Source organism: Equus asinus, chromosome 11 (genome assembly GCF_041296235.1).
Source record: "Equus asinus isolate D_3611 breed Donkey chromosome 11, EquAss-T2T_v2, whole genome shotgun sequence".
NCBI classification, from domain to species: Eukaryota; Metazoa; Chordata; class Mammalia; order Perissodactyla; family Equidae; genus Equus; species Equus asinus.
The window spans coordinates 32,487,214-32,512,047 of record NC_091800.1 but is presented as its reverse complement, the minus strand read 5'-3'; the positions used below and the strand labels follow the sequence as shown (position 1 = coordinate 32,512,047).

Genomic DNA, 24,834 nt, shown 5'->3' with positions numbered 1-24,834 from the left:
GAAGCTAGGCAAGGAACCGTCAGTCAGGAAGAAGGGAAGGTAGTGTCCAGGGAGAGCAGAGGGTAAGAAAAGAGAGTTACTATGGTAGTCTGACCACCCAGCTGAACTGAGTGTCTCCAGATGGCAATTTGTATAAAATGAACACGCCTATCATAAGTCACTTATCGCCTGCGCTGGAAATACTGCCTAGGGTATAAGGTTAGTTTTGGATAAAGTTTTGCATCATGTATCATTTTTGACAGTTTCTGTTGCTAGGACCTAGCTGAAGTAGGTTGAATTATTTATAGATCCGGGTTCTTTGCCAAAAACGACCAGCTATTGAAGTGGCTGGGATGACTAGAGCTGCCTAGCTAACCAACTTCCATTTGGCTTGTCACTTACACATACTATTTTTCGTAAGTAGTTGTATTAAGATGAGCTTTAGATTATCAGCACTTTTAGACGGCCTGTGAAAGCAAAGTAAGCCAACTTATTTCAAATATCTTTTTTTCTATATTTTTCTTTTCTTTCACGGTGCAAATTAACTCCGTGGCATGAAGAGAGTGAGAAAATGCAATAAGGGCTGTGTCTATTTCAAGAAGGAAAAAGCAAGAATTTTACTTCTGGTGCTAAAAAATATTTTAACGTATCAGAAAAGGCACTTTGTGCCTATAAAGCACTTCAAAGAAATACTAAGGGTAGTGGTAGCGGCGGTGATAATGGTAAGCAATTGAAAAATAGTCAGAATTGATGTTTATTGATTTGAAAATAAATCAGCTCAGAATATATGATTAAATTAAGGAAGTGAAAACCGTGGCCAGATTTCCCTTCAAACTTAGCCAAATCCTTGTCTATCCATTTTAAATGTTGCAACATTGTAGAGAGGATGGAGGCTCAGTAACTTTCCATTACATTTATAATCCAGGTGGATTTCAAAGATAGGTATAAACTATATTTAGGGATTAGTTGTTAACGATTAAAGGGAAGTCATTGCGGCAGTGTTTACTGCGTGGTTCCCGTAAAGAGTGGGGACAGCTCACACGCACAGGGCCAAGGTTAGGAGGAAGTATAAAAACTGTCAGCAAAACAACTGATCTATGTGTCGATCCCTTCACTAATACCACACTCTCTTGATTACTTTCTGGCTTTATACTTTATGTAAGTTTTAAAATCAGCTAGTACAGATCCTCTAGCTTTGTTGGTGGGGATCAGTGGATGGAAAATTATTAAGAGGAAATCAGGGGTAAGGGAGAATTCTGACTAAACCAACCTAACAGGATTCTTATTGAAGTCAGACCAGGGTGATCAGACATTACCTGGGGGATGGTACTGATCAGAGGTGGGATTCTGGTTAAACTGACTGAGGATTATTCTTGCTAAAATTGGACAATGCAGAGGTGAACACGGAAACCCAAAATGTCAAGGCCTAGCTGGGAACAGGATTCAGAGAAGCCTGACTAGAGTTTGGTCAAGAAGAGAATCTGTTATCACCCATACTGACAGCTCTACTTCACTTATTTTCACTGCTGTACACACCACAATTTATTCTTCTGTTCTTTGTTGATGTGCATTTAGGTTCTTTCCAATTTTTTGCTATTACAGATAGTAGACTATGAATATTCTTATACCTGTCTCCTTGTGTATATATTGAAAATCTGTAGGGTATATATCTAAGAGTGGAATTACCAAATTGTTTCCCAAAGTGTTCTAGCAGCAAAAAAGAGGTCCTGGTGTTCGCCATCCCTATCCACTCTTCCAGGGGTCAGACCTTTAAGTGTAGCTTCACTTTACCTTTCCCTGACTTCTAGTAAGTTTGAGCATCTTTTTATATGCTGTGAATTACTCTTCTGAGAAGTGCCTGTTTATATATCTTTTGCCATTTTTCTCTTGGTTTCTTGGAGTTTTATTTCCCTTCTTTTGTTTAAGTAGTGTTTCTTAAATATTCCAAATGTATATAAAGCGCTCAGGATAGTGTCTGGCACATAGGAAGAACTTAACTGTGGATTATAAAAATAAAAATCCCTAGGAGAATGGTGAAGGGAGATCCCAGAATGATAGCTGTGCATAGGCCTAGGGATCAACCAGTTCAGATTAGAACATCTGAGAAGATTTCAGGAGAGATGCCGCCAAGGAAGTGAAATTGATAAACCCAATATATTGGAACACATTTAGAGATTTTGATAACTGAGAAACACTTTGAGGATTAATTTGTGCTAAGCACATGAAAAAGTAAATCAACAAAACATAATGATTATTAACTCCATGAAAAGAAAAAGCTGTACAGGAAAGAAAAAGCAATAATACCATAATACATAGTTCAGTTGCGAATAGCAGTTCCATAAACATCATAATATAAGCAATGGATGTTAATCCAACCATAACTATCATATAAATATATTGGGAGATGGGAAAATGAGGAGTCAGGCACAGGGAGGGTGTATGAAAAAGAGTTAAACTCTCATCTTACATGGTGGGAGTCAGTAAATAATGCCTAAAACTAAACCATCAAGATTGCACCATAAGGATGAAAGTGAATACCAAAGAAACAGCTTAAAAAGTTGAAAGTGTCTCTGGGAACAGGAAATGATGGGTGAGGGGAGTAAAGAATGGGCTGACTGTTTTTTCTTTCAGCCTGTTTCACTCTTTCATCTATGTGCATGGAGATTTCCGATGAAAATTTAAACTAACTTAATTTTTTAAAGTAAATAGAATCCAACCATCTGATTAGTCAGGAACTAAGGCATATCAGCCTTTTATTAAGGAAATCAATAGACACTGTAAAGGCTACTCTCCTGGTGGCTTTCACAAGGATGGAATAACTTTTGCATAATGCAGACGGGCAGAGATTTACTGCTTTCAATGGTACTGCCACTTTGGAACACAGTGCCATAGTTTTCTCATGACTCATAAAAATGCCATTCTTAAGTGTTTACCCAAGTGAAGCAAAAACTTGTGTTTACTTAAAAATCTGTGCACAATGTTTGTGGTGGTCTTATTCATGGTTGCCCCAAACTGGAAACTATCCAAATATCTATCATCTTGTGAATGGATTAACAAACTGTGGTATGTCCACACAACAGACCACTACTCGGCAATCAAGAGGAACAAACTACTGGTACACACAGCAACATAAATGATTCTCAAATACACTATATTAAGTAAAAGAAGCCAGACTCAAAAGACCACATACTGTGTGATTCCACCCATATGACATTCTAGAAAAGGCAAATCTATACGGACAGAAATAAGATCAGTGGGGGGTTTGGGGTAGGCAGAGGGGTTGACTGCAAAGCAGCATGGGGGAGGTTTTTGGGGAGATGCAATTGTTTTCTATCAGTTGTGGTGATGGTTATGCAACTGTATGTATTTGTCAAACTCACAGAACTATATCTAACTTCATGAAAAAAGGTGAATTTTACTGTATGCGAACTGGACCTTAATAAGAACAAACATATACTACAAAAATATCACTCTGTCTGAGGTATGGAGAATGAGCAGGAGGGAGAAAGAGAGGAGGGGGGAACTTTGTCAGGAGGCTATGACAATATTCCAGCACAGGATGGTGGTGATTTGGATGCTGGCAGTAGAACTGTAGACATGTGGGTGGATACAGGTTGTACAGCCAGGTTGCATCAAAAGGACATAATGATTGCTGATGGATTAGATGTGGAAGATGAGGGAGAGGTGTCAGGGCTGACCCCCAGGTTTCTGGGTGGATGAAGATGCACTAACCTCTGGCACAGAACTTTTTGTAATCCTGGAATGCACTGTCATGTCCCTGTACCTTTCACATGCAGTACTCTCTTCCTGGAGCAATCCCTTCATTTGATTCACTCCCACTCATCTTTCAAGAGTCAGCTCCTAATCACCAGCCTGGGTTGTAAGCCTGTCCTTGTGAATATTGCTATCATAGCACTTATTACATCGTACTGCAATTGTCAGTTTATTCACCTGTCTCTTCTACCATAAAAAGCATTTTAAGGAAATGGTGATTTACTCCCCATGCATTTCAGTTTGGAAGGAACTAATTCTAAATATATCCTACACCCAGGACTTTCAAACCCACTAATAAATTATTATAACACACTTAGCATTATATTTATGAAGTCCACACTAACATAATGAATGTAAACAAAGGAAAACATATCACTATCACTATGATGCAAAGAATAATCAGTGTGGCTTAATGATCAAAAATTTTCACAATTATCTATTATGATGAAAGCCAGTGTGGTTCAGTAAGAATAGCCTAGTCTTGGGATTCGAAGAACTCAGGTGCAAATCTGGGTTCTGCCAGCCACTAGAAGGGTGACCCTGGGTAAGTTATTTTACCTCTCTGTGTCAGTTCTTTGCATGTAAATTAGAGAGTACATTAACAATAGAATAGGGATCTGAAGATTAAATGAATTTATACAAGGAAAAGTGATCAGCACAGGACCTGGCATATGTCATGCAGTAATAAATATATATTGACTCTGAGAGCACTGCCAAGTGAATCACTCTGCATAAGTCCCTGGCCTTTAGTCACAGGAATTTAGGACAAAAATCAGGCCTCATTTTCTAAGCCTAATATTCTAATGATTTTTAAAAGTCTCTTTCAAAATGTGTTCTAAGTAAAGTTATTATATAGATTGTAATGCAAATGAAGATGTGTTTTAATAGCAATGGTTACAACCACACACTGTGAGAAGTTGAACCAAACTTTCTCAGCACATATAGTTTTTTTTAGCTACTTCTAGACCCTGTTAGAATTATTCATATTTATAAATATAGATTGATAATGATAAGTTAAATATCACTACCAAAAGCAAACCACCTTTAACCACCTTGGTAAATTAGGAGTTGGTAAGTTTTTTACCTTTTGGGTAGATATCTTTTAGAGGGACTTCTCCTGGGGGCAAAATCCTGACTATCTGATTAGTGTCTAAAAGAGTCACACAATTGCTCTGTTTTGGAGTTCCACTTTTCTTCTTTCCTCCATAGAACGCTATATCAGTGATCCCTGGTTTATGCAAAGATGATGGCCTTTTCCAAGAATAAACTTCACTAGGTGACTGGGAAAAAAAAAGAGAGACAGAGAAAGTAAAGTATTGAAGTACTATAAACTACATTCACCATAACTGTTACAATGCAGCCCTTTAAGTTTACCACTGGTAAACTTTTCACAAATATAAGAAAATCAGATTATTCCTTAACCTTTTTGAATTTGGCACAGGAGACAGCTGCTTCACCGATAATCACAATTTTCAGACAAGTGTGAAATATACAATTACATTTTTTTATCTTGAAATGAATTTTAACTAAAAAGAGGGAATATAAAATTTAGTAAGTTTAAAAATAACGAAATGAACACCTAATGCATCGACTCTCTGGCAGAGGGAGTAGGATATTACCAGCATTTCTGAAGACCCTGGAGAGCACCTTCCCAATCACATCTTTCTGTCTCCCCTAGATGTAACTTTCATGGAATTTTGTGTTTTTTTCCTCTTGTTTTACTCTAAAATTTTACCATGTATGTATTTATCTTTCTCGATTCCAAGATCACAGATAGATATTCTCCTATGTTTTCTCTAGCCTTAATATATTTACTTTCTTGCTCAAGCCACTGTATGTGACTCATCTCCCATCTCCACCAACTAACATTCCCTCCCAAGCAGATGCCCTCCTCACTCTGCCTGGTCCTGACAGATCACACTAGGTTACACTCATGCATGGATACCCTCCTCACCTTACTTGGGCTCCCACATGCCACACCAGGCTGTCCCTTCACTGAGACGCCATCTTCTTCCTGCCTGGATTTGATTTCTATCACCAGTGGTTACCCATCCCCACTATGAATGTCCTTCTCATCTGCTCAGGCTCTGACTGACATCTCACTTTGGGCTACTGTTTGCCCTTTTTTTTGCTGGGAAAGGTTCGCCCAGAGCTAACATCTGTTGCCAATCTTCCTCTTTTTTTTCTTCCCCAAAGTCCCAGTACAGAGTTGTATATGCCCAGTTCTAGATGTAAGTCCTTCTAGGTCTTCGATGTGAGCCACCACCACAGCACAGCAAGTGACTGACAAGTGGTGTGGTTCTGTGCCCAGGAACCAAACCCGGGCCAGTGAAGTGGAGTGTGCCAAACTTTAACCACTAGGCCATCAGGGCTGGATCTGCCCATTTTTCATATTGGATTATTTGTTTTCTTACTGTTGAGTTTTAAGAAATCTTTGTATATTCTGGATACAAGTCCTTCACTGGACAAGTGATTTGCAAATATTTTCTCCCAGATGTAGATTGTCTTTTCATTTAATAGTGTCTTTTTACAGAGCTGAAGTTTTAAATTTTGGTGAAGTTTAATTTACCAATTTTTTCTTTTATGGATCATGTTTAAGGCACTCAATACAACAGAAGTGGTGATAGGGGGTATCTTTGTCTTATTCCTGATATTGAAAGGAATGCTTTGAATGTTCCATTATTAAGGATGGTACTTGCTATAGATTTTTGTAGCTATTTAGTATTAGGTTAAGAAAGTTATAATAAGTTTATACTGGTTTAGGTGCCTCAGATGATGCTATAAAAAGTTACTAAGAGGTGATATACCCCTTTGTTGATAGTTGTATGAAGAATCAAAACAAACTCACATAAAAAGAAAGGTACTGTGGTTCAGTAGAAAGGATATGGGTTTGAGGGTCAGTCACACTTGAACTCAAATCCCAGCTCCCTTACTTATCATTTGTGTGGCCTGGGGGATATAACCTCTCTGCATTTCTGTTTCTTCATCTATAAAATCTTGTACAATTGTTATAAAAATTAATTATCATGTATGAAAGGGTTTAGAATAGCGCAGTCCCTGACTGTTGTATTGGGGCCTAAAAATATGATTGTTATAAAATGTTGAAAGGCTGCCTAACTGATTCTAATCTTTCATTTAACAAATATTCATTGAACACCTTCTATGTGGTAGATACCATACTAAATATGGGGGATTGAGGTTTTAGTTTAACAAGGTCACTAATCCTACAGGCGTTAAAGGTTTTCTGTAGGGTTAATTCAAACAGTGCCTTATACTCAGCTTTTACTTTCTAACCTTTTTTATAGTAACATTATACTTCTATACTAATTTCATCAATTTCAAGATCAATTTTTTAAATAGTTCCACCTTCAGAAAAATAGCTCCAGTATTTTCTCTACTGATAGCAGCAATCACTGTAGAAAGCATATTAAACATCTCTTTCATTCAGTCAAGGCTGCTGTAGATATGTATTCTAACAACATGCTTCACTTTCAGTTATATAATACCATAGCAAATGCTTTTTACTTGATAATTAGGGAGACATATGGCAAAGTCCTAAGCCACATATTATCCATTGGGTTTGGATTTCAAAAGTCTTATACCCTAAAGAGCTCACCATTCATTAATTACATTAACATTTTGAGGCATGAGAGATTGGTGCACCATCAAGCAGAGCCCATATTTTTATCTTTAAATGATTCTATCATCCCACCTAAAAGCTAGAAAGGAAATCATGAAAATTAAATGTTTAATCAAAACACACGGAGCTACATCTACGGTTATTAGAAGGCAACTTGGACTGAAATAAACTTTATATTTAATTTTCCCACATTTCCATCAGGGGAAGATGGTGCCTAGTTTCACTTAAGGTCAATTACAAATAGCCTCTTCTTTACAGATAACAGTAAATAACAGCAGAAGAGTCTATCTAAAAGCAAATTAAGTTGCGACCATCAGTATTTATAGTATAATCTGGATGCTGCAAAGATACAACAAAACAGAGCAAAACTCAATGGAAAGTGAATTGATGTTCACGAGTGTCAAAAAATTTAATCTACAGTAAGGAGATCCCAACAAATTTCATTTTAAAAAATTCTAGAAGACATGTTATTTCATTAGTCTTGAATTGTTTCTCTTGACAGGTTACATGAGCACACATTAAGACAACCTGATATAAAATCACTGTCAGTACATTAAACATTCAACTGTGTCACATGAACTCCCACATATGGTGAATACTGGTTTTCCCTTACTAAACTATATAATTGCATTACACTTTAAATGCTAATTTTTAAAAAGCAATGAAATCATATAAGTAGAACACATTTTTTAATGATTGATTTGGAAAACAGAATGTTGATCTGAAATGTTTACCAGAAAATCATTACATTTTAAACTACTCCCTCAAATATGCTTATAAATTATAGGCCAAACTGAGGGAAAGAAATATTTATTCAATAATTTAAAAAATTGATGCTTACCATGAGATCTGGGAAACCAACAACAATTGTAGCATAACTATTCTCATCTGAGAGAATTCGGTTAGGAGAGACAATCTTTTGTCCCACAGCTGAACTTAGATTTTCAGATGATAGTTGATCACTTGAAATTTTATGAGGTATGCTCAAATCTGGTTCTGAAAAGTGTCAGAGAAACATTAGATGCCATATGCCTCTAAAATGCTCCAGGAGTTAATTTTTACAAGATTTTATTCTCACCAACGCAAACAGAAAAGCGAAAGTTAAGAAAGAGAAAACACTTTAAATCATATTCATGGCCTTTTGTCTGAGAAAATTCAGTTTTTACAATCAAGGCATCTTCTCAAAGTGGTTTCAAGTATATATGGAATTAAAATTTTTATTAGCAATAAATATCATCACTAATAATAGCACCCTTCAGAAAAGCTGTGAAACTGGCCCAACCCAGTGTTGGCAATCGTGTGTTTTAGATTTTTTTCATAAGTACTATTCGCCTCCTAAAACTGCGATGAATTAAGTAGAAATCCTGACGGTCTGCGTGAAAAAGAGAAGATGCTATCCTAAAATAGATTTGAAACCTAAATGTATACAGAAATTCTGATTTGACAGTTAAAAAAATTCAAAGACAGAACTTCAAAGATAGTTGATTCTTATTTACCGTTTCTAGTGTAGTGACTAAGTTCTCTCTTTTGGTATAAATTTAATATTATAATGTTGATATTATTGTTCTTAAATGATTCTAGAGGACAGTATATACATAAGCATGCACCCATTCAGCCATAAACACAAAGAGCACGGTATTTACCTTGTGTAACTCCAAAGCCTGGGCTAGGTAGCTCCTCTTTCAACATATACAACTGGCAAACCCCACTATCCTCAGATTCGATGTGTGCAGGCTTAGTTAAAAGATATTTCCTGTAAATAAACAAAACATCTAAATGCAAAGCTTTTCTTTTTCTAATAATTATGAAGACAGACTACGAAAAATAAGAGGTTTTTTTCCCCTTCCAAAGCCTCTTTTTTATATTCTGAGTATAATTTTCAGTTTCAGAGTCACATCATTAATTAACAATTAACTTTACAACACTGTATATAAAGAGCAGCACATAATATAATGCAGTAATAAACATGAACTAAAAATCCAACACTTCCTATCAGAGGAAAAGCTGTAAAAAAACAAAAAAAAGTAACTCTAAAGAGATACACCCTTATTATCATGGAACCTGCAGTTGATATGACAGTTTGATCAGCCAGTAAGCGGGAGCCTGACCTCTGATTTGTGACCAGCTAAGGGACAGGAGCCCTCACCACTGTAATCCCCTCGATCTACTTATTTTTAAGATTTCTAAAATAGGGATATATAAATAGCCAGAAATCTTTGCAGCAGGCTAGTTCTGCTTATCAGCAGGGGGACAGAGAGAGTTTGCAGTTAGCTAGTGGATGTAATGCATGAGGAAGGGGACAAAATTTTCTGGGTCCCCTGTCTATGCCAAGTGCACATAGTGTCCCTTTCATCCAGAAGTGTACAGTCCAAAGTGGGGAGGCACACAAACATAAACATAACCAAATAAGAGCACACAGATAAAATGAAGAGAAAACTTCTAAGGGCTGGATTCTGTGAAGTTACAGAAAAGCAACGGCTCTAGGATAGAGACTGTGGTCCTTTGAAGAAAGAATAAACTGAAAATCTATTTTGAAGTATTTTCAGTTTGGCAAGAAAACAGTGAGTTCTCAATATGCTAAAAGGAAAAAGCTCAAAGAAATAGAGACCATACATAAAAGTCATTACATTTTTACCGCTAATTTCAATGTCATCCTCTGAAACACTTTTATAATTACTCTGCGAAGTGACATTTATTTTAATTTTCTTCTTCCCTCTTCTTCTAACTTTCACCTAGAGAGATGCTGCCAAATTGAGAAACTGTTAAAAGACGACACAGGGAGACAGAAGAGTAAGGATGTTGGCTAACTGACAAATAAGGTTGAACGCCCGCACACTACGTGAGACACCATGTAGCTCCACTCACTGATTTGTTTCACTCTCCACCAGAAGCCATTTGTCCTCCGCTACGAGGAAAACTGTCTTGAGGTTGATGGGAAGTGAGATGGTGTGAGTTCGCCCTTCCAGAACATCCAGCACAGTCAAGCTATTCCTGAAAAAGGAGAAGAAAACCATCTGAAAGGAAATGGTGAGGATCATGTTGAGTAGCCATGACACAATCATGTCATGATATATTACACAACCCTAAAAAGAATGTTTTTAAGACTAACTATTAACATAGAAGAATGTTAACTGAGAAAACAGATACACAAAATTCTAGACTATGTAAGGGTATGCATAAGAACAAATAATGGAAAGTGGCAGCTGCCATACTTGCAGTGGTTGTATTGTGGAATTACGAGCACTGTCTTTTTTTACATCTGTTTTTCAATGTTCTATAATGTGGGATGACTCACTTTTACAATAAAACATAATATGGTTATATTAGTTTTATAATAAACAAGTATAATCAAAAGAGGAAACAGAATGGACAAAATCAGAACACCAGTTTAAACCTCCTACAATGAAGAGCTCACCCTTTTTCTTTGTAGAACACTAGCCAGTTTTTGTGTGAAAATTCTTTACACATTTTATAAGTTTCCTAAAGACAAAATAAAACAAAACATTCACATTAAATGGGTCAGATGCAGTCACGTCTCTTCAGCTGCTTTCCCTTCAATAAAGTTCTTCAATGTGTAAAACATGTAATTCTCTGAGAAGCCACCTCTTTATCCACTCTAAGACTCTTACAGTAACATGTATTAAAATACATTAAAAAATTTATTGTAAATGACATACTAAAATATCTTTAGAATAAAACTTTAAAAAATCATGTCAAATACTAGTTAGAAATAAACATGCTATCTGGCGATTAACTGTGGAATTTACACATGACATAAATACAGAGAAAATACTTTGTTTCTTACATTAGGATACATTTATGACATTGGAAAAATCTCTTTTTTCATGGTCTTTTAAGACCTAAGTATGTGGTCATACAGGGCAGAGCATAAGCCTCATTTTATATCTTTACCTTTCCATTTTATATCTATACCTTTTTATGAATGGCAGAATAAATTCTCTTGTGTTAGCCTAAAATGTTTATTTATAGTTTAATTTAGTTAATAAGCTAAAACGTTAATTTATCTCGTAGGTGCAATCAGGTATCATTCTCATAGGTTTGTCATATAAATCCAAAACATAAATACATAACTGGAAAACAGGTTAAAGCAACAGCATGATTGGGAATTTGTCACAAATATCACACTCAAATAGCTAGTGATATTCTATTATCATTACTTCAGTCCTGACAAGTCTTCACGTGAGTATGATGGACACAAAAAGAAGCTATTAGTGTTTAATTATAGGTGTGTCTATGTCTATCTGGTTGTTTTGTGTTAAAACCGGTAAGTGCATAATAAGAGAATTCTCTCGTGCATCATAGTACACAGAAGGCACTGAGAGGGATGTGTGGGCATGCATCTTTATGGTTAGAATGCTACAGAAAATCCTTGGCAATTTGCTGGACAAGTTGGGCACTCCTTACAGCTTCTTCCTTATTCCACCAGGAAGATTTCTTAGATGTAACCTCTCTTTCTGAAGGGAGGATGAGACGACGAAGGGCCCGGCCACCGATATCAAACAATAGGATGACATTACTCTGGAAATAAAGAAAACAGTGAAAAGCTCAAGATTTGTTTCTTTGTTTCTTTTTTCTTTTTTTTTAAGCAGCAGCCTCTTGGCAACCTAAGAATAAAGCTTATAGTGATGAACCAGAGGGAAGATGACAATATTAAATACGTATGTAAGTGGCACCATGAAGATACTAAATGGCTTTCCTTAATACAAAATTTAAAATACTACATGGCTTTATGAAGATATTTCTAATTATATAATGCAGAAGTTATTCTCTTTGAAGATTTTATCTTAAAACTACCCCCTTCTAAATATAGGCTAGCTTAACCATGATCCTGTTTTTTCATATAGTAATAAGAAAATTAAGAGGATAGATAATTTTTAAAAGTCTATTTTCTTTAATTACACTTGGAGAATGTTCAATGTTCTGTTGAAAATGCTCTTACATTGTGCATAATTAAATCTCATTTACTCTTTTCACAAATCCAGGTTCAATCTAGAAAATATGTATATGATATAAAGATGGGATAGTAAGAAAATATAAAGGAGCTCAAGAATCTAAAGCATAAGTGTTTCTTCATCTTGAAATTTACTAAGCTTGAGGAACTTTAATAGCTGGTGTTGTAATAATGTACAAACAAGAGATTTCTCCAGCATCATTAATCATAGTTACGCAAATGCAGTAATTAGGAGCATTTTTTCCAAGAAAAAAATGTTTTAAATAAACCTTAAGGATTAAAATAAATGAAAAAAAGAACTTAAAATTGAGAATGCCAGAAAAGATTAAATATTTTAAAGGGATGCAAAGAAATTGGCTTTCTTAGTTAAAATTTAAAGCTGTTTGAAGATTAACAGCTTTGCAAAAAGGCACCTGCAAGTTGTTTGTCAGGCCTCATTGTTATGCAATTGTCTGTTCTCTCTCTCTTGTTTTTGTTTTGTTTTGTTTTAAGTTTGGGGCTGCTCCAGTTTTCTAACTCTTATGAACTTTTCATTTCAAGAACTTCCTTTGGGCAAAATAGAGATACAAAGCGCCCAAAGAATTAACACATATTTTGCAAAATATAGGAAACAAAATAAGAAATGTTTGCTAATTTGTTGCATAATTTTTATTGAGCAGCTTATATTCTAAAGCACAGAGGAGCATACAATGATGAATTAACCATGACCCTTGCCCTCTTTTATGTAATCCAGTTAGAGAGAAATAAAAAGAAATATTAAAAAAGAGTAATAATTTCATCTGCAAATCTGGGACCTCATAGTGTGGTTTCAAATTTATTTAAGCAGCTAATTTTATTTTGAAATGCTCAAATTAAAGTAGTATTCAGTTTCCTTCACTCCATATACTCTGAATCTTGGCTGTATTAAAAAATTCTACTAAGCATGTTGACAAAGCTTAAATTTTTCCACAAACATCACCCACAGAATGCATCATTTTGTATAATATGAAATTCTCCATTGAGAATGCATGTTAGGAATATTCTCTTTAAAATCAACATTTCATGTAAGTAGTAGTATTCCTGGTATTTGAAAGTTTGAAAATGACAGCAACATCTTACAGTTTGCCTTAAGAAAACATACTAATAGGTTAAAAATTTAATCTCCATTCTAGAATCTTTTTTGAGTATTTTAGGAGAAACTCTTTCTAGTATAATAAATATGTACAATATTAACATGACTTCTTAGCACTAAGCAATTTTGGATAATATCAACTTCTCTAAGCAAAACAAAATCCTAAAAATAATGTTTGATCCTAAAACATGATTAAACAGGCGAATAAGCAGATGATTAAACAGATATGATTAAGGAGAAAAATGTTAGTATGATTTTGCATTTTTCTTCCTTTTTAGGGTCTAATATTTATATATTCATAACTTGGCATAAATGAACTGAAAAACTGCATCTTTTTAAGTGACAGAAAACATATATATTTTTCCAGCCACTGCTGTATTTACAATTAGTTTTAGAAGCAATTGGCAGCATGAAGGAGTTCTGTTGCTCCATCCTTTTAGATGTTAATGGTTTCCTTCTGTAAATGACTAATGATATACTCTGTCTGAGTTTAAAAATAGAATTTTGCGTCACACATGAGTACATGTTACTGTGGTTTTGGCACTCCTTTAAGGGGGGAGCGGGGGAGAAGCGAATGAGCAATTTTATCATGTTTGTATTTGACTGGGAGAAAAGCAACCTCTGGATGACCTCAATGTCCCAAAGTCTGTAATTCTAAACTTTGTACAGATGTAATAAGTAACCTCAAGGGGCGGGGGTTGGGGGGGAAGGAGTCTTTATTTTTAGGCATGGCAAAGTTTCCCTTTCCTTACTCAAGAATTTATTTTAGCAAGGAATTTTTGAACAACTTCTGAAACGAACCAGAGAAATGCATCCGTACCAAAGCTTTATTTGAAAAGCCAAGGGATAGATGAATTAATGGAAGTACTTCTCTACAATATTTTAGCTCCATTTTCAGTTTGGGCAGAATGGAGAAGGAACTGATGGCAGTGCACTCATTTTTTATTCGATTAGAATTATTTATCATTTGTTAAATTTGCATGCTGTTCATTTGGAATTAAAGAGGTCTTACACCTTAACAGGGCCATAATATAAAGTTTTACACCGCTAAGATGTCCTTTCTGAAAAAAGAAAAGGCAGTTCAGACGACACGTAGAGTAGAGCATCCAGATATGCTGTGCACGCCTGCCCAAGTACAGAGGTAGCTTTGTGGAAAACGTTGAAAGTGTGGTCAAAGGGATAAGTCAGGTACCTGTAGGAATGCCAGGAGGCAAAGTGCTGGCTATGGAGGACAAGCACATCTTTACAATGAAGAATATCATTTGATGAAAGTCATTGTAAGTGAACAGAATATTAATCAGTGATGTTGCCAAATAATTGGATCTTTTGAGAAAATAAAATACTTGCTAAGAACCTAAAAATCTAGTACTTTTAAAGAACTAGTGTATGTAAATTTGACAGCTGAAAATTTGGCAAGGGTGAATAAATACTCCAAATTTAGATTCTTGTCCAAATTCGATTGGCTACTGAATTAAAAATCACCAAGATGTCATGTGCTCTTTATGACAGACAGAATTCAATTCAATGACATTGATATTTAGTTGCAAATCTATAAAGTAAAACTTTATTCTAAGGTGCTTGACCTAAACTTTTATAAGCAATATCATGATATTTATAAAGTCTGCTTCTAGGAGAAAATGAAAATGAAAAAAAATGTGAAAAACCAGAAAACGATGTATTAACTCAGAATTTATGATAATTATTTAGGCAAGGCCTAAAGTTAAAGTTGACTTATTTATTTAGCAAACTACCGAAATGTTATTTATGCAATATTTTCCTCTTGATTAGACATAGTCTAAAAGTATTGTTTCTTGGTTACACCTTGCTCTCATAGTGACTTTAAATACTTGCAAGTAAGAACTCTGCATTTCTTTAATATTTCCCTATTATGAATACTTTCTAATTTTCAGACTATCCTTTCCCCAAGTATCTGCAGTGAGTGAGAGAGTGGATGAAGTTTAATTCTGGTGGGGTCAATCCAATTTGGTTTGAATCTCAGTTCTACCATGCCTTTGCTGGGAAAGTTATTTAAATTCTCTGAGCCTCAGTTTCCTCACATGTATATATAGCTAACAGCTGCCTCACAAGGTAGCTGGAAGACTGACATGGGATCACGTATGTAATCCTTTGCTTGACACATAGTCTACGTTTAACAATTGATCCTTCTCCTTGAGACTTTCATCACTTGCCATCCGGGATACCACACTCCCCAGTTTATCCCCCTACTTCGCTGGCCACACATTTTCAATCCCCTTGGTTGATTCCTCTTCATCTCCCTGATCTCTTAATATTTTATTGCCCCAGGGCTTGATGCTTGGACTTCTCTTCTCTATCTACATTCATTCCCTTGGTGATCTCTTTTAGTTTCATGGCTTTAAATAACATTTATATGCCAATGACTCCCAAATTTGTATTTCCTGTTCTGACCTCTCCATTGAACTCCAGACTCATCTACTTGGATGTCTAATAGACATCCAAAATTTAATCAAATGTCTAACCTTCCCTCCAAAATCGATTCCTTCCTCATCTCAGTTGATGGCGAATCTATCATTTCAGTTGCTCAGGCCCTAAACCTTGAAGTTGCCCTTTACTTTCTTTCATCCCATACATCTGATCTCTTAGGAAATCCCATTGGTCCTACCTTCAAGATATATGCAGAATCTAGCATTACTTAGGACTTCCATCCTCCTCCAAACTGCCATCATCTTTTGCCTGGATCATTGCAAAAATCTCTTAACTAGTCTCCTGAATTTTGCATTAGCACCTAAAAACTATTCACCACAGAACAGCCAGAGAAATCCTTTAAAATGCAAGTCAGATCAAGCTAGTCTATTGCTTGAGACCCTCTAACACCTTCCCCTTTCACTCATAGTTAGGGCCCAGAGTATTACAATGGTCTACAAGGCTCTACACAATCTGCTTCCCCGCCCTCTCCACCATGCCCCTTCTCCAACCCACTGAGTGACCTCTTTGATCTGACTTCCTCATGCTCTTTCCGTCATTCAGTCTTTCCCACTACACTTCTTTAAAGATGGAGAGTCATGTTCCAGCCTCTGGAACTTAACAATTCCCATTGCCTGGAACTCTTTTATTCCAGATGTTTGTTCTCCCCTGCACCTCTATCAAGTCTTTGCTTAAATATCACCTTCTCAGTTAGGCAATCCCTGCCCACTTATCCTATTTTAAATGGAAATCTTCCTCCTAGCCTTCTATTTTACTCTCCCTTGCTTCTCATCTTCTAACTTGATACAATTTAATTATTTTTTTTGCTTATGGTCTATCTTCCTGGACCAGAATGTAAGCTTTTGAGGACAAGAATTTTTGTTATTTTGTTCATTGCAATATCCCCAATAGTAGGCAAATGATATGTATTTGTTGAATGAATAATATACTTAGTATAGTATTTAGTAGATACTAGGTGGGTAACAGGTATACGAAAACATTATACTCCTTTCTATTGGTATAGTAGAGATTAACTTAGACCTTTAGAATTCTCACTAACTGTCTTTTGATGTATGTCTTCTGTTTGGAATGATTTTTAGCCTGACTCTGGGCATCTGTACTTTTCATTAGTGCTTTTTTACAATAGTAGGGATGGTTGGAACTTGAGCATCATTAGACACTAAAGTATCTCAGTGTATTCCTGAAATGGACTGAATGTTTATGTCTCCCCAAAATTCATATGTTGAAATTCTAAGCCTGATGTATTAGGAGGTGGGGCCTTTGGGAGGTGATTAGGTCATGAGGATGGAGTCTTCATGAACAGGTTTAGTGCCGTTATAAAAGAGAAACCAAAGAGATCCTTCATTCCTTCTGCCACATCATGTTACAGTGAAAAGACAGCTGTCTAGGAAGTGGGCTCTCACCAGACACCAAATCTGCTGCTGCCTTGATCTTGCACTTCCCAGTCTCCAGAACTACGAGAAATAAACTTCTGTTGTTTAAAAGCTACCTAGTCTATGGTATTTCTGTTATAGTGGCCTGAACAGACTAAGACAATTCCATTCAGTATATTTATGTGGCTGTCTCTACATAAAGACTATCATTCAGGTTTCAGATAAAATGTCATCTCCTAAGAGGAGAGACCTCAGCACTCTGTAATACTGTTCACCTTCCCAACCCCTCCTACTCTATCCCCATCATTCTCTAGGACATTACTTCATTTCTATATAGCATTTATCACTTCCTAAAATTAGCATATTTATTTGTTGGTTTACTTGTTTGTTGTCTGTCTCTCCAAAGGGAATGTAAGCTTCACGGCAAAGAATTATCTGGCCTCAAATGTCAGTAATGCTGAGGTTGAGAAACTCTGACTTACATGTTTTCAGAATTACAGTCACGTTGAAATCTCTGCAGAGAGAAGGTATTAGCTTGCCTTTGTGGTACTGATAAAATACAACAGCTGACTTCTCCCTCCAGCCCCTCTCCTCAATCTTTATGAAAGCACATATTTTCAGTTATTGGTTGCAAAACACTCTTGTCTTTTCCTTCACATAAGTTACTGTTGGCATAACTGTATCACGTGAGTAGTATGGGGTGCATTACCTGCTGCTCGTGGAGAATCACTTGACCCTTGAGTGGATTTCCCAGCGGTGCCACTGTAACAAATGGGTGCCAAACTCCACTGGCCGTTCTTGGGAAAATGTCATACAAGTCCACAAAGTAGCCACTTTTTCCAGTCATATTCATAAAGTATAAGGAAACAGGATTGCATGTAACTACATAGAGAGCATTTTCTTCATTTTCTGAAATGACAAAGAGGTGTCAATATTGTGGTCTGTGACAGATTTTCTGACTGGTTGAGAGGTCCAGTGAAAACTGAATCATGAGACTGAGCACACAGTCGGAACGTAGTAGATGATCTGTAGATGGACTGATTAGGCTGAAAAAGACCATGAGAACCAATTCAGTTCCTGCTGTAAATGTAGACGCAGTCACACCTATCTATCCAAGGAAGCATCTATTTGTTCCCAAAAGAATTCCATCATATCTCATGACATTATTATCTCATGACAAAACTATTAAATAGTATTTAACACTCTTCAATGTCAGGAAATTCTTCCTTGCATGAAAGAAAAGTGTTTTGTGCTTCAATAAAAGTCTGTTTTCTTTTGTTTTATCATTGGTTCAGATGGACAGCAGATGGTCAACATCTTATATCTGCTAATCTTGCCTTTCCTAGATAGTTACTTGATCTTTAGGCTTTTCTTCCTATAAATCAGTAACTCCACTTTTTGATTCTTAGCTCTATAGATCTCATTTTACAAACTCTTGGTTCATATTAAATATTTCTTATTATAAAATTTCTGTCTTTTCAATCTGAGTACTTGACTAGGTCCATTTTACGAACTCTATATCAGTGCTTCTTCAACTGCGAAGTGCTCATGAATCACTGGGGAGCTAATAAAAATGCAGATTCTGATTCAGTAGGTCTGGCGTGGGGTTTCTGCCTTTCCAGCAAGCTCCCAGGAGATGCCAATGCTATTGGTTTGAGGGCTTCCCTTTGAGTAGCCAGACTCTGGATGATGTTTCCCATAATCTCTATCTATGAGCACCCTGAGATGAGGGATGAAGCTACTTTTGTGTAATAAATGCTATCAGCATCACTCATTATCCAGGTATCTATTTAGCAGTGTTCATATTTTATGAACTCAAAATTAAGACACAAGATATGATAACAAGATATAACATTTATATTTAGAACCATCCTGGAAAATTTGGAACATATGTATATATTGTGTGTGTGTTTGAGTGCCATGTCTACAAATAATGACCAAATATTATACATAAAGATACAGTAAATTGAAGTAAATAGGCTAACATTGATAAGAAACACAAGTCTTTGGAAGTGCAGAAGAAGATACATATCATTTAGGAGACAATGTGAACTGTGTGCGTGTTTCAGTTCCAAATATCAATATCAGATAGGATCACACAATTTATAATTCAAGGATCTTTTTAATGCTTCCCACTATCAGTACAAATAAGTTCAATTCAACATCTATTGAGCACCTTCCCACAGAGTATAGGGCAACAGGGAATACAGTAAAAGTATTAACAGAAACGTACTTAATAAACTTAATAAACTTACAGCAGGCTTTAAGGCCTGTTTGGTCTTGGGCTCAAATATATGTGTAATTAATTCTGATTCTAACCCAAGAAAATGCTCTTTTCTCTCACTAATGTAGAATAGGTAAAAAACAAAGAAATAAAAAATGATAAAAAAAACCTCGCTTGCAAATGTGGGCAATACAGAAATAGACGGTTAAATTATATCAGGGACAGCAAATGAGTTTCATTTTTAAGGGCCTCTTCTGACTGACTGGCAGCGGCTGCCTGGAATGTTGTGTTGAGAAGAACTGTAAGCCTGTGACCAGTTTAATGAGAAAAGTGCTGCACCTGATGAGAGCAGTCTGTCACAGTCATGGGCAGAGGATCCCAGTGTACTTATTCTAATCCCTAAATATGAGACAAGGGCCAAAGTTCAAACTTTATCCATAAAATCCATGCTTACTCTTTACTAGTGAATGTAAAATATTTTAATAAGAGCACCAATCTGTTGCCAAAAAAAGTGTACATTTTTAAGGCATACTTTTTCTTTTTTTTTGAGGAAGATTAGCCCTGAGCTAACTACTACCAATCCTCCTCTTTTTGCTGAGGAAGACTGGCTCTGAGCTAACATTCATGCCCATCTTCCTCTGCTTTATACGTGGGACGCCTACCACAGCATGGCTTTTGCCAAGCGGTGCCAAGTCCGCACCCGGGATCCGAACTTGCAAACCCCAGGCCGCTGAGAAGCAGAACGTGTGCACTTAACCGCTGAGCCACTGGGCCGGCCGTAAGGCATACATTTTTACTGAACACAGCTGATTTTAGGAATAAGCAATATCTACAGAACTCATATGCACAAAAACTTGCTTCTGAATTTTTGCCTGAACAATCCCCATCTTGGTCAAGTTACAGACTCTCTCCCTTCCCCCTGCCATCACTTCTGTTTATATCACCTTAGTAACTGCTACCAACTGAAAACTTCTGCAAAAAAGTACCCAGGGCACACTGTATGAATCAGTAAGAAATGGCAACAATCCAGAAATGTAGATGCCAAAACTTCACATGCTTTATTTGCCTTTCTTTACAACGAGAAGTTTAATGACTGCAAATCACTCCAGCTCTGCTTTCGTGGTTCATGCAATCACTAAACTGGAATCCCAGCCAAAAAAATCCAGTTTCTCCTTTTTCTTTTCCTCTTCTATTTTTAGCACACAACTGGGTGTGTTTAACTTTGTGCTACAATTGTAATGAGAAACAGACCTGCATACAAACTCAGCAGGGCTTATGTGGATTCCACAATAGTATTTTGTTAAGTTGTTATAGGAAATTAGTTCTCAATTACATATAATTGCTATCAAATCCAAGAATGACACAGTTACTGAGTCTATTACAGATGTTTGATGTCTAGAGATTAATCCCTGTTTTTAAAAACTCAGTGCAGGAAGGAATAATCAAAAGAAACTGACATACCATGTGATGTAGCAACGTCACAGATTAAGTTAATTTCATCCAACGGTAACCTCCAGGAGGCACATTCTTCAGTAAAGGTTTGGGATCTTTCTTCACGTCTTTCTATTGGATATTCCTGTATGTTTATAAGTGCTGGACCCTATAATAAAGTAGTTAACTGAGTTAAGAAATTTGGGTAGTTACCAAAATGTAAAAAACCTAAAGTTCTTCAAAGCACAGAATTTAAATTCAAATATTCAATATCTTGATACACCTCTTCTCATTTTATTGACTGGAATGGTACTTGTAACAATAATAATACCATACACTTGCATTTATGAATGCTTTCACATGTGCTATCTTATCTAATTCCTTACTTGGTTTTCTTTTTACTCGCGAAATATACTAGACCTAAAACCCATAGGATTTCTCATTACTTCATTCCTTTCTCAACTGAGAGCAAGTTTTGAACTACAAGTATTGGGACCCAGAACTGTCCAAACCAGGAGAATAATTTGTAAATGAATGAATCAAGGTCTGATATAGGTCCCTTGTGAAGAATGATTATTATATCATTATATAAAACATAATGGCTAAATATGGGTTTTTGAAATAAAATGTAAAAAAAAGTGACATCTGAAATTTTAAAAAACTTACTGATAACTACTACTATTACTTATAAAAGGCAGAGTATTTTATATGGTGAAAATTATTCAGTACAAACATAAGCAGAGCAACTAACTTAATAAGGTTATTATATTTGTGCTGGGAATGATATGATTTCCTGGAAGAACTATATAGCTGTTACTAAAACTTCAATTATTTGCATGCCCCATAGTCCTTAATTAATCAAAAACATTTGGGTTAGATATTGACTGTTGTGGCATCCATACTCCCCTTTCATGTCCCTTTCTATCTAGTCTGTATCTCGGGAGCTAGAAGACTAAAAACTACATTCCTCAGACTCCCTTGCAGCAAGGGTGCTGGATGTGATTTAGGTTCTGCCAATTGAATGCACTGGCATGAGATTTGGAAGGCAGAAGAGAGGCAGTGGCCAGCTCTAGTAGACAAGGAGGCTCTGACGACTAAGAACAGTCAGATTCTATGCTCTACTGGGGGTCGACAAATGTGGCCCACAGGCTCAAGTCTCACCCACTGCCTGCTCTTGTAAGTGAAATTTTACTGGAACACAGCCACACTCATTTGTTAACGTATTGTCTAAGGCTGCTTTTGTGTTACCATAGCAGAGTTGAGAATCTGTATGGCTACAAAGCTTAAAATATTTACCATCTGGCCCTTTACAGAAAAAGTTTGCTAATCCTGCTTTACTGTACAGCTCCCAGCAACAGGGGTGACAGCAGAAACTAAAGCACTGATCTTGAAACTAAAAGTCCAGGGGCAGGCCTGGTGGTGCAGCGGTTAAGTTCACACGTTCCACTTCGGCGGTCCGGGGTTTGCTGGTTTGGATCCCGGGTGTGGACATAGCACTGCTTGGCAAGCCATGCTGTGGTAGGTGTCCCACATATAAAGTAGAGGAAGATGGGCATGGATGTTAGCTCAGGGCCAGTCTTCTCAGCAAAAAGAGGAAGATTGGCAGCAGATGTTAGCTCAGGGTTAATCTTCCTCAAAACAAAACAAAACAAAACAAAAGAAACTAAAAGTCCAGAGGTAGCTATTCCTTCTATTCCTCCTATCCTTTCTAAAGATTTTACAAGCATCTAATTCCCCACAGTAATTTCCTTTCTGCTTGAAATAACTAGAGGGGTTTCTATTGTTAACTCGTGACTGACACTCCTTTCACTTGCCTTTTCACCTGAAGACAAATATCATGGAGTAACTGTCCTAGGATAATACAACATATCTGATTCTCCTGAAATACAGGTTAGCTCTTAGGAATTCTACTGACCATTAGCAATTACTACCTACACTGAGTCCCTCAGAGGCCAGATGGGCTGGAGAGTTAGAGCAAAAGCTAAATCTATTCTAAAATACCATCAGAAAATGTAATTCCTGAGAATGTATGGATTTTCTCCAGGGAAGATAAACAAAAATCTGTAACATTCAATATTTTAATGAAGAAATAATAATATCAACCTTTACGTCTATATGATGAGTTTCTGCTGGACACAACAGTTTTTGCATTCCATTTCGTGACTGACCAATTGTCCAATAGCCCATGAATGTCTGCTCTGGCAGAGGCAACCTGTCAAGGATGATATGAAAAGTAAACATTTCTTCTCCTTTCCAAGTCATAGGAAAAAATAAGGAGCCATCTATTATCAACCACACAAATAAATTTGAAGAATGCTTTACTTAGCAGTGAGTTGTATTTCATTTTATTAAAAAGATAGTCTATAAAACCATATTTAGAATATTCTTTGAGAAGAAAAAGATTCCACATTTCTGAAAGTCAGAGAAGATAAGATCCTATTCTGTTTTTACGTTAATGACAATTATAATTAAGGTTTACATATTTTTTCCTTGAGTTGGTAAAATACTTGGTAATTTAACAGCTAAATTCCTAGTAGAGTATAGGAAGGATTTAGAACAAAAATGGAGCAATCCATACATTTTTCAGTGTACTTTTTAAAATTTGGAATCGAATAATAAATAGTACACAATACCACCAGTCACACGTCTGTAAGTTGTACAGGGCAAGTTTCATAGACTCTATTTTAGCACTTCAATCTTTTTGTTACTTGGAACTGAAATATAATATACATATTGCAATACAAATATATATACAAATATAATATACAGAAACCTTCACATAAATGTGCTGCTTAGTTCTGAACACACCTGTGAAACAAGTACTCAAAGAAGGGCACCACCAGCACCCAGAAACCCCCTCAGGACCACTGAGGGCTTTATCCCAACCCAGGGAGCAACTATCCTGACTGCTAATGGAGTTATTCTGTGTTTAGATTCCTTTTTATCTAAAGTGATTTGCCAAAATAAATACGGCAATGCTAAAGCACAAAACCACAGACAAATTTTTGTGAATAAAGCCTTCACTTTTTACTCATACTATCTTTTCTTTGAATCTTTAGAAAAGGAACTATTAATTTGTCATTTAATGGAATATACATTTCTTATTCCATGGTAAGTTAAGGCAAGAAATGATTCAGAGTTAAAAGCTCTTTAAAAATAACGCTTATGTGGCTAAAAACTAAAATGTATGCTTGAATGATTCTGATGACCATGAAAAGAGTAAGTACTTGTACTGAGAAATCATTTTATTTTCAGTAAAAGAGAAGTCTGACACAATATTTCCATATGCTTAATAAGACCATGTAAGGCTTGTATATATATATATTTTTTTTTAGATTTTTTTTTTTATTTTTTCCTTTTTCTCCCCAAAGCCCCCCAGTACATAGTTGTATATTTCTCGTTGTGGGTTCTTCTAGTTGTGGCACGTGGGACGCTGCCTCAGCGTGGTCTGACGAGCAGTGCCATGTCCGCGCCCAGGACTCGAACCAACGAAACACTGGGACGCCTGCAGCGGAGCGCGTGAACCTAACCACTCGGCCACGGGGCCAGCCCCAGGGCTTGTATATTTTTAACATAAAATAATGGAACCAAGCATTCTGGTGGAATATGCCTTTTGTCCCTTTGAAGTGCTAATGTCTAACACAAAAGGACAGAAATTAAAAAGAAATTTACAATGAAATTCTTCTAAGTCATATGACATAAATTTCTCAAAAAGACATATGTGCTTTTGTATCTATCATCCAAAATATAATTTAAGTACCTGGACAATTATCTTGTTTTTTTTTTTTTTTCAAAGACTGGCCCCTGAGCTAACAACTGTTGCCAATCTTCTTCTTTTTTTTTTTTTTTTCTGCTTTGCTTTATCTT

General features: G+C 36.3%; 1 protein-coding gene across 2 annotated transcripts in view; it reads right to left on the bottom strand.

Moving 5' to 3' along the window:
* Positions 1-24,834, bottom strand: part of VWA8 (von Willebrand factor A domain containing 8) — a 357,448-nt gene that overhangs the window by 104,056 nt on the left and 228,558 nt on the right. For both annotated transcript variants that reach the window (XR_011492999.1, XM_014866869.3), the window contains exons 27-35: positions 23,071-23,179; positions 20,998-21,136; positions 18,022-18,221; positions 11,819-11,932; positions 10,809-10,873; positions 10,259-10,384; positions 9,037-9,146; positions 8,235-8,389; positions 4,838-5,033 (exon numbers count right to left, since the gene is read on the bottom strand). Coding sequence is in view for 1 of the 2 variants with exons in the window: in XM_014866869.3 (XP_014722355.3) it covers positions 4,838-5,033; positions 8,235-8,389; positions 9,037-9,146; positions 10,259-10,384; positions 10,809-10,873; positions 11,819-11,932; positions 18,022-18,221; positions 20,998-21,136; positions 23,071-23,179 (1,214 nt within the window). In the remaining variant the exon portion in view is untranslated. The remainder of the gene's footprint in view (positions 1-4,837; positions 5,034-8,234; positions 8,390-9,036; positions 9,147-10,258; positions 10,385-10,808; positions 10,874-11,818; positions 11,933-18,021; positions 18,222-20,997; positions 21,137-23,070; positions 23,180-24,834) is intronic.